Genomic DNA, 11,506 nt, shown 5'->3' on the forward strand with positions numbered 1-11,506 from the left:
TATATATGCCTATTTCCATTACAATGTGCGTCTTTAATTTACATTCACATTTCATGGTGCGTTATAAATGACATCGCTTTATAAATGACAAAAGCATCGTTTTAAAAAAATGTAGTTTTGCAAATATCAACTTATAAGAAAACTGTACAAAACAAATTGAAATTCCTTGAGATTCATTTTCATAAAATGCAAGCATGCTAACGTGAATAATTTCCAGATTAAATCATTCGTGCTTATTCGAATATTAAGGAAATTAAGCGCGAATTCCACGAATAATACATAAGATAGTCTTGAATTTCCTCGTGTCCGTCTGTGCGAAATTGCGCGATAATCTTATCCTTGAATAGTAGCATAGAAAATGCAGTTTAGTATCTTAACTGGAGATACTTGAAAGTATTAGACATAGTGGTGGTCATTGAATGTGGCAAATTTATGCGAGAATTGAGTAGGAGATATAATCATACATATGTATAAAAATATAACATAAAACATTAAAATAGTATATTTATACAACATAATGCATATTTAAAATTTTTTAATCTTTTTTCTCTTTGAAATAGCAATAAATATTAATGCACTATTTATATCTTGAACATACACATATTGTTTTAAGATATGCCAATGCAAAGTGCAAGCTAAGAACACATACTTTTTTTAATTTATCGACAATTACTGTTGTCCATTCAGTACGATTGTAATTATCTCACTCTGTTTTTTTTATTAATAGTCGCTGAACTGTTCGAAGGATTTGGTCGACCTACGCAAAAATCTGCATTCGAGAGGAAAGTCCATCCAATAAAGATACCCAGATTAACTGACGATCTTGATCTTTAATCATCGTTTATTTCTCAAGTTTTTAATCTGGCCACACAATTTCAAAATAGAAGCAGATAAGCACCGTTTATTCATCGAGAAAATTGCGAGAAGCACAATTTAAAATTTGATGCCAACAATGATCTATTAGTGCATTTTAAAAGAAGCGCATCCGTGAATTACAGAATTTAAGTTCGCACGAGCGATTGAAGAAAGGTTGGAGAAGAAAGATTAGAGAAGTTTCTCGAAGCTCTTGACTGTGCACGTATCGTGGAAGGAGAAGGGAACTGAAGATAGGAATCGCAGACTGGTATCATTCTCGACAAAAGTGTATCCAACGCATCGTAGGTCGTAGATTTATATAGTAAAGTCTCAAAGGAAAAAACGTTCTCGATCAAATATCGAGAGAATATCTGAACATTGAAATCGAAGTATTTTGTGGTATTAATCTAATATTTATTTTCGAATAGAATATTTTCTCAATTTCAAAGGAAGACATTGAAATCTCTCATTATTAGTATCATGTGTTCTGTGAATGATTCATTAGTAGCTGAGGTATTTTCATTTATCAACTACACATAGGCCATCGGAGAACTCATTGCGAAATCAACCGAGACAATATATATTTTTCTCCATTGCAAGAAGATTCTGTCAGTTACAAAGAAAAAGAGACGGTGCTCTATTTTATGTGATTCTTATCAGCAAGTACAACCTAGATTACTGTGATTTAAGTCGATTACTGTAAAAGGCAGGCCAATAAAGAATTCGCAGAATTAATAGAAACGATATATAGTCATTTTTAATTAGAGCGAAATAATCTCTTTTTATTTGTGAAAGAGAAAGTACGTTGAAGTTAACGCTCTGTTTTATGCGAATAATTCAACTGTAAACGAGTCGGTGCCAATCAGTAACTGTATGTACACAAATTATTCTCATGTTATATTCTGCGATTATCAACATAAAGTTTTTCTAAGTCCGAATGTTAAATTCAATCTAGAAAGAGAAGCAGCTGTTAGGTCAATTGTTCGCTCAAGAGAAACCGAAGACGAGATGGTGATAGCGATAGGGAATAAGCGAAGCAACAAAGAGTAGAAAAAGGAAAATCAGTCAGAAAGAGATAGACCGATAGAGAAAAAAAGAGAGGCATAAAAGCGACCCTACAAACCGATTTAGTAGGCGTTCACATGCTCCAAGGAAGAAATATCAAGAAAGAAGCAGGGTTTTGAATAACAAGGAAAGAATTTAAAGATAGACAAAGAAAAGAAGACAGAACAAGAAGAAAAAAAAGAGAAGAAAAATTGATAAAATTAAACAAAAAAAAAAACGAGTAAGAAGGCAGAGTAGGATCGGATCAATAGAGAGAGAAGCAAAAAGATACCCTTCTCCAAACTGGTTTTCGAAATGAATAAAATCATTCTGACGAATTCGCAAGTGGCCAAGAATGTTTTCGACGAGGAAGCTATTTTGAAGAAGGTACGATGGCGCAATCTCGTAGCCTTCTGGATCTTAGGTCTATGCAACAATTACGGCTACGTCGTGATGCTCAGTGCGGCCCATGACATTCTACAAAGCAAGTTCGGTGAGAATGTGAGTAACCATATAATTCTTGATTATCGCGCGAAGAAAGCTGGAGATTTTTCTTTAAATCTGATAAAACTTGAAATTGATGATAAACTTGAAATCTTACTATATTACATCAAATATTATGTGTGTTCTTATTAAAGAATACACATAATATTAGAATTATATAATAACTTAATAAAATATTCATAATACTTTTAATATTAAAATATAAATTGAATAATTCTCGCGTATCGTTTGTAAAAAAAATAATTATTTTAATTTATAGGATTATAATTATTTTTTGAATTAAGATTCTAACAATATATTTAAGAAATTTATACATATGAAAGTATTTCAATATAAATAATTAGGTTATCATGAAGTTATATAATTTGGAACATTTATCCTAATAAACTTTTATGTGTCAATGAAATATTTGATTACTTTTTTAAATTCAGATAAGACAGAGATGGTATAGACTATTCTTGATGGAAAAACTCTCTGAATTGGTGTACATACAGTACAATATAAGTTGAAGTGAAACAAACTATATATTTGTTTCACTTCAACTTATTACATCATGTGTAGCATTTCAAAGAATTCAAAGAATAAAGAACAGATCTATTACCTCATGGACTCATATTGTTGCCTGCTACAGATAACAATAGTTACAATAACAAAGACTGACAATAGATATCAAGTTCATCTCAGCATGTGAGAGCATAAATTATTTTACTTCATTTACAAAAGATTAACATAGCGATGATTTGTGACTTAAATTTTCGGAGATCTTTTAGTTTTACATATTTTTTCTTTCTAAATTTTGGAAATATTCTTGCGTATCATTCTTTTGTAAATTCTAAAAAAAAACTGACTAGCTTTATGAGATAATTGTGTAAAATTAATCTTTACTTATGTAATCGATCATTTTTTTATCGGATGCAGAGATATCTCTACATTTTCTTGAAAATTATTTTTTATCCATTAGTTTAGAAATTAATCGAACAACATGAGAAACAGTATTTGATAATGTGTATCATAGTAAAGCCCGCGTAAGGTATCTTATTTACAGATACACTTCACAGATATATATTGATCTAGATTTGAAAGTGCAATGTTGCAAACAAAGAACATATAAACTGTATTATTAAGAAGCTACTAGATCTGATTTACCTATTTGATAAAACACAGCGAATCTATTTATTAATTATAATTGGAGAGATTAATAATTTACCATTAATTTAACATTAAATAAAAAGTAAAAAGTTATATTTACATTTGGCCGTTTAAATATCATATTTACTCGTTTTTATATTTACGTATTTTCGTTATTTTTAATATAGAAATAAATCTCGAATATTTGTATAAAGTAACTGAACTGAAGAATTGACACAATTAATAAATACTATTAATAATAGATATTTTTTCTTTTTAAATCAGTCTTTTGCAATTGACATTTTGTTATCATTATGGATCAAAATGTCAATTGCAGTGATATTTAACTTTGTGTGAGCTGGGTCAATGGCGTGATTCGAACAGTTTATGTATCGATTTATTCTTGTCAATATATTATATATACGATCAATTTGATATATCATTAAATATTGTTAAACAATAACAAGAAAAAAGGACGCACAAAGCAAAGCCTATCACGGTCAAAGCTAGATCAAGATGCTTATTATCATTATGTGTGAATTTATATATCGCGTATGTAGTTCTCTCAATCGCGTGCCGAACATTTTTTTTCAGACTTACAACGCAACTCTAAATATATTTAGAAAAATGTTCGGCACGCGATTGAGAGAACTACATACGCGATATATAAATTCACACATAATGATAATAAGCATCTTGATCTAGCTTTGACCGTGATAGGCTTTGCTTTGTGCGTCCTTCTTTCTTGTTATTGTTTAACAATTGTACGATTCTATTATTTGATTAAATATTGTACTCGTGAAAATTCTATGGAAAATTTTCTATCGATTTGTAGACCAGTATTATAATCAGTATTATGCAAATTGTGCGTTCTAATTGATTTCATTATTCAGATTTACGTCGCAATTTAGCAATATATCTACATATATTGATAAATCCGCGCTATAATTCTCAATGGTCCGTTTCTAATAGCATAATGATTTGCCTCTTTGTCTTAAACGAGGAAAATCGTCGTACTTTAATAATTTATGTCGTCCGACCGGATTCCAGAGTGAAAAAAGTGTGTCATCGATCAAGCTACACTATAATGTTGTGCAATCAGTGTTTTTTGCGTCGTATTTATAGTCGACATGTTATGTAAACCAGACAGGTGTAACAAGAATTAATTTGTCATATGTGCAAAATATTATACTCATAAAATATTAACATTATTATTTTTAACGTTCTGTTTATTATAGTATGTAAAACAAAAATTATTTTTACATTTTGAAGCGAATACTTTTTGTAAAACAAATAAAAATTGCGAAACGAAATCTTTAATAATAAATAGTTATAAGGCTTTACAAGAGTAAAATAAATATTATAAATAAAGGGCACAGAGCCCTTTACTTATTACAGATATCTTTAATATTGTCAAAAATTTGATAAAGAAAATACTCAAATTAAATTTTTCGCAAAATCTTTTTTTTTTTCAAATACTTCTTTTAATTTTTTAATTATTTGAAATACTTTCTTTAATTTTTATTTTAAACGAATACATATTATAATATAATGACAGTTCTCAATGTTCTTATGATTTTTTTTAGAATGACACGTCAAGCCCAAATGTCACAACCACGATGGAACCATATCACAATCGGACATGCAATACAGTTTCAACCGGTGCCATTCTTTTAGCAGACATTCTGCCAGCATTGGCAATCAAAATCACGGCACCATTTCTACCATTTCTAGTGCAGTAAGTATCTTTATATTTTCTTTTTTTTTTTTATTTATTCGAATGGAACGTTATGAAGTGCACTCTTGTGCATATTAGCGTTATCCTGTAATTACTTGTCAGAATAAAGTCAGTGAGCGCACTACAAAACATATTACTTTCTACACAATTCTGCATTTTAATCTCATTAAATAATTGAAACGATAACTAAACGTGACATATGATTTATTTTTTTTTTCGCAAAACTTTTGTACTGTTTTCCAGATTTTACGCAATTTTCCTGGTATTGTGCAATTTATTGCATTAATAATATTTGAGCATTTTTCTGTAAGATTAAAATATCTTATCTTCATATCTGCAGAGATTCCACATTTGGATGCACATTATGATAAAATCATAGCTCAAAATGATTGCAATAAAAGTATAGTGCCAAGATTATTTTACATCGCGATGATTGGATGTTCTTGATAATGATGTGTGCATTCTTAATTATGTTAGTCCTAAGATAAATAGTAAGCAAATACTAAAAGTGATAAAAAAAACCCATAACACACTGGATTTAACTTAAATAACTAGCAATGTTTATTTTCTAAATGCCTTCATTTTTCATATTTTTACATATAGTGTAAAAAGTTAGTTACATCTAAATTTTTATCGTGAAAAGTAATTTTTTGAAATATTATCTAACTAATTAAATTAATAATAAATTTCTTTTATAAGACGTATACATTCTGTGGAAGAAAATTCAACATTTGTTCAAAGTGCACAAATCGCATGGAAAATTAATTGAATATGAAATCTAGCATGCACTTCGAGTGTTTCTACTTTTCAATATCTTTTTTTTCTCGATATATCTCCTTTCTTTTTTTAAAAACCTCGTTTTTTTAAAACCGGCGCACAGCGAAGCCTCGGATACCGCGTAAGTCCTTTCCGCGATTGTACAAGCAGCTGGTCGCAACCATCATTCGCTAATCGATCAATCGACTCATTAATTACAGTGCTCGACTGGCTACCTGTGTGTTATTTTCCGCTGCAGGATTCCTCATGGTGTCATTGAGTACTACCGAATGGGTCGCCATTATGGGCGTCGTCATAACATCGCTTTCCTCAGGCTTGGGTGAAGTTACTCTTCTTAGTTACAGTAACCAATTCTCCAAGTAAGTGTATATACTCCATTTGTTATTGTCATATTATAGATGCGTTATATTCATTCTCGCTCGTTTATATACATACCAGGAAACTGAAACTTCTTATAACTTCCGGCAGCAATATATAGATCATTGATTCAACAGCTTCTTGTTGCATAACAAGATTTTATATTAATTTAATTGAAATAAGTGTAATTTATATTTAAAACAGATGCATGGATAAAATGAAGGTAGACAATTTCCTTTTTAGGATATAATTTTTTATGCTTCAGAGCGTTAATTCTTTAGGAACGGCCAAAGGAATGAAAAAAGACGGAAGAAGTGTAAAATTTACACTTTGAATGTAAATATTAAAATACAAGGTAGAGTGTCGAAAGGCATTTAAAGTTTTCGACTCAAATTTACTCAATGCAGCGCATATGTGAAAGTCGGAGTTTGCCACGATGACGGGTATATTTCTAGAATTGTAGTATAAGTTAATATTTAGATAGTAATAGAGAAATAGTGATAATATAATGCGATGTCAGCGAGTTCAGATCTAGAAGTGTGCATATAAAACGTAATATACGCGCACCATATCTAGAAAAATAAAATAAAATAATACACGTTTAAAGCTTACCAGTTTGTACATAGACTTGTAATCACTTTATACTCAGGCTATGGATAACTACAGAATAGTAATTACTATACTGCGGAAGTTTATGCAAATGCATATTTTTATAGAATAGGGCTAAGCAAGTGAGACTTATATAGAAATATGTTTCGCCATTACAGCATTTCAAAAATACTTTTTTTATTTTGCATATTTTGCATATTGCATATATTTTTCATATTTTGCATATATTTTGCATATCGTATTATTTTCGATATTTTTCATACTTCTAGTATGATGAATTAAACTTGTTTACAAATTAGCTCAGTTTGGAAACAGTAGAATTGCCATTAACGGAATCAATAGGCTTAATAACTGGAGTGATTTCAAACTCTAAATGCATTCCCGGCGAATGTGGACAAAGAATATCTTCAAAACTGGACAATGTCTTAAAAAGAAACAAAAATTTCACAACCGTCTTAAAAATTTCACAAATTCTGGAAGGAGCACCAGCGGTACATCCAGTTGGGGAAGGGATTCCACAAAATCATTGGAGTAAATTTAAATATGCGCCAGTAACATCATGTGATGTAGAAAGATCATTTTCAGCATTTAAACATATTTTTTTCTGATAAACGCCATCAATTTTCACTTGATACTTTAGAGAAAACGATTGTTATTTACTACAATTTGAACTATTTCTAAAACTATTTCTTATATTGTTTCTGTATGCCTTAGTAGTTTATACACGTGTTAGTTATAGTTTCTATAATATGTTACAACAGTTTGAGTTAAAATCATATGTTATATGATATAGAAAATCATATTTAGTATTTAAATTTATATTTTTCTGATAAAGAAACACTCTCAATTTTCACTTGATAAAGTCTAGAGAACACGATTACTGCTTACTATAATTTGAATTATATCTGAAATGTGTTATGTATATCTATAACATTATGTTATAATAGTTAGAATTAAATAAAGATTAAATGTACTCTTACATATTTCCAATATTATATATTTTGCATATTTTGTGCATATATATTGCATATTTTGTGCATATATATTGCATATATATACGTTGCATATAACAGCATATAATTCCTGCATAAACTTCCGCAGTCTAGTAATTACAGTTAACCATATAATCACTAATCACTCTATTGTAAAAACGTAAGAGAACCTACACTACAGAAATTATTTGTTTGTCGTCCAAGTTGTCATTGTACTGTCATTTTAGACAAATGCAGAAGCGGAAGAGTCTCGTAATACAAACACTCGTTAGATAACGCGGAACCTATTTGTTAAATTCTAACGTCAAATTATTTGAAATGCGGAAATTGTAAGATAAGCTTATGTTAATTTTAATTTTTATTTCTTCAGTTTTCGTTTTATCAGATTTTCAGTTGCTCGGAATTTTCTTATCGTTAATTGTTATACATTTTCTCGCAGGCAAGTGATTTCGACGTGGTCATCGGGCACCGGCGGCGCTGGGGTAATCGGCGCAATATCTTACGCCGGACTTACCTTGGTACTATCTATCGAGAATACATTGTTAGTCATGTTGGCCGTGCCAATTTTGCAAGCAGTTACATTCTGGGGTATCCTCAAACACCCGACACACATTAGAATTCCGATTACCAAGAATGGCATTGACAGTCAAGAACAAATCATCAAGGTCCCCGAAAAGAGTTTTAGGGACAAGATTAATTTAGTGCCTGGCTTGTTGAAGTTTATGATACCACTTGGGCTCGTTTACTTGTTTGAATACTTCATCAATCAAGGCTTGGTAATGACATTCCGCTACAATCTTTGTATTTTTTTTTTACTATATACAGGGTGTCCCGAACTATTAATTAATATTTCAGGAAGTGAAAGAGGATGAAATTTTTAACTAAAAATTCTTTTGCCAATTTGGGTTCGGTCTATTATTCACTGAGTTATTAACGATTAAAGTTGATTAATCAGATAGCATGTAGCGGGAAGGACGATATGCAGGAGCGTAGCATACCATGAGACTACTCTCACTTGCTATGCATTGTCCCGATTAAAATTTTATAATTTTTCATATTAATAAATAAATATATAAATAGGATGATGCACCAAATAAATAAGTGAGCCAGAATTGGCAAAGGAACTTTTAGTTCAAAATTTCATCCTCTTTCACTCCCTGAAATATTAATTAATAGTTCTGGGACATCCTGTATATATATATATGTGTATGTGTGTGTATGCGTGTACACACATCTTTACTTTGCTTGTATATCAATTGTAACAATCTTTTCCTTTCTGTTAACATTATATAATTTTACCATATTTATTGATGCTCTTATTAAATTAAATAAATTTCTATTTTGATTTTTAAAAAGGACATGTTATACATATATGCAAGAATTATATCGTCGGATATCTATGACTTATCAACTTCATCATTTCTCATTAGAAAATGCATTATCTAGTTTATTAATTTCATAAATTATAATATAATTAAGCGAAACTTTGTTTATAGTACGAGCTTATCGAATTCAAAGACATTTGGTTGACACATTCCGAACAATACAGATGGCTCCAAGTGGATTATCAAATAGGTGTATTTATCTCGAGATCTTCGGTGAACCTGATCACCATTAATAAAATTTGGATTATGTCCGTGCTGCAGGTAATAAAAACTTCCGAAATTAGTAAATCGAACAGAAAAATACAGATTATAAGATTGAAAATTCACTGTGTTTCTTTCAGTTCTTTAACGTTATAATTTTTCTCTTCGAGACCCTTTACTATTATATACCAAATATATGGATCGTTTTTATCATTGTATTGTGGGAGGGTCTTCTTGGCGGTGCAGCATACGTGAACACATTCTATCGAATGTCGACCGAGGTAACAATGCTACTTTCTTTATTTAAGAAACAAGTTAAAATTAAGAACTATGCAAATTAAATAATACGAATCCTACAAAATATAAACAATAGTTTTTACCAATATTACAATTTCTTATATTAATTTCAGCAATATAACTGTTATTAACATGTATTGTATTATATTTATATTATTGAGTGAAAAATTAGAATAGTGATGTGATATTATTGTTATTTATATTCTGCGAAAAAAAAAAATGCGTTAAGTTTTCTGCAATTTTATGAAAAATATTATACCTCGTTATCTCGTGATATTTTTTATGGCTTAATATTAATTTGACGTGAAATCTCTTATAGATTCCGAAGACGGATCGTGAATCTTCCTTGGGAATCGCGACGATGGCAGACTCTATCGGGATTGCGTTGGCCGGATGGCTGTCCATGCCTGTTCACAATGCCATTTGTAAATTACCACAGCCGAAGCGATTAGGTAGTTAAAGATATCGTAATGGTTCGCCGAGTGATAATAAAGTTCCCTCGGAAACTTGCTTTTGAAAGTTCCTCATGGTAACATGCTGGTGATTAGAGACAAAAATGAGACGTTTCTTTTATTAATTTAATGATTATATGTAGATCAAACGTATGCAATTGTTTCACCGCGCGTTCGTAGATCATAAAATTATTAACGTCCTAATTAATCTTTTAGCTTTGTGCAAGTTTACGAATTTACGAAATTTTGAGGAAAAATTAATAAAGCAAACGTTCAGAATACAAGCGACACAGTGATGAATTTTTATAGTGTCTGCTATTTTAATATATTTTATATATATTGTTATTTATATTAGATTTTGTAAATGATATTTTTGAAATCATGACTGTGTCGCTCGTAGAAATTGCAGATTATAAGCGCCTTTTAAGCAGTTTGGATTACAATATTACAATATTACAATGTATTACAAATGTCCGAGCTTTATTTGGTACAAATTTAAAAGATTAGGAACAGGGCATATTGCAGTACATATCGCATATTAAATATACATAACATACGGCGTCGTAGCACGTAATACATGAATATTATTTGTGTTTTTACTGCGGACCAAAAAAGTTTCTTTCTTTCTTTCGGAACAACTGTATTTAGATTCTGTTGCACTATAGATCTATTCGTTTCACGATATGATGTATATAAATTTTGAGAATTGTACTGTAAATCTATATTTCTTTTATAGTATATCTAAATTTTGACTTGTACTGTAGTCTTGTTTAGTACTGATATCGTAGATATATTCTGAGATTACTATTAGTTGTTGATATTTATATTGTTACTATATTTCCGACTTACTGCGATGAAACAAGATACGCAAATATTTTTATGCGTTCTCAAGATTTCGCACCGTCGAGAATTGATCGCTTGTTGATTTGAAAATATCTCAGTATTAGTAGCTACAATAACAAATAGACCTCATCGATTAATTATTATAGAAATAATAACGCACTTGGATTACACCGTCTCTTTACTCACTCCTGCGATTAGATATAAAAATTACTAGGTTCGAACTACCACATTTCTACTTTGATATATTGATATCTATTATTTAGATTACTCTTACGTTTTTTGATTCAAAGATTGTGATTTTAAGTATTATAGACATTTAATATC

General features: G+C 30.2%; 1 protein-coding gene across 2 annotated transcripts; it reads left to right on the forward strand.

The window, feature by feature from the left end:
• Positions 1-1,224: 1,224 nt before the first annotated feature.
• On the forward strand, positions 1,225-10,618 carry Cln3 (CLN3 lysosomal/endosomal transmembrane protein, battenin). 2 transcript variants are annotated; one of them, XM_018551026.1, is made up of 8 exons: positions 1,225-1,726; positions 1,811-2,400; positions 5,118-5,269; positions 6,247-6,405; positions 8,444-8,780; positions 9,501-9,650; positions 9,731-9,871; positions 10,207-10,618. In XM_018551026.1, the coding sequence occupies exons 2-8, from the start codon at positions 2,215-2,217 to the stop codon at positions 10,345-10,347; spliced, it is 1,266 nt and encodes a 421-aa protein (XP_018406528.1). In that variant the 5' UTR covers positions 1,225-1,726; positions 1,811-2,214; the 3' UTR covers positions 10,348-10,618. The 2 variants fall into 2 exon arrangements, with proteins under 2 accessions (XP_018406528.1, XP_018406527.1); XM_018551025.1 differs by having other exon boundaries at positions 1,225-2,400.
• The last annotated feature ends 888 nt before the right edge of the window (positions 10,619-11,506 follow it).

This window comes from Cyphomyrmex costatus, unplaced genomic scaffold (genome assembly GCF_001594065.2).
Source record: "Cyphomyrmex costatus isolate MS0001 unplaced genomic scaffold, Ccosl1.0 scaffold133, whole genome shotgun sequence".
NCBI lineage: Eukaryota > Metazoa > Arthropoda > Insecta > Hymenoptera > Formicidae > Cyphomyrmex > Cyphomyrmex costatus.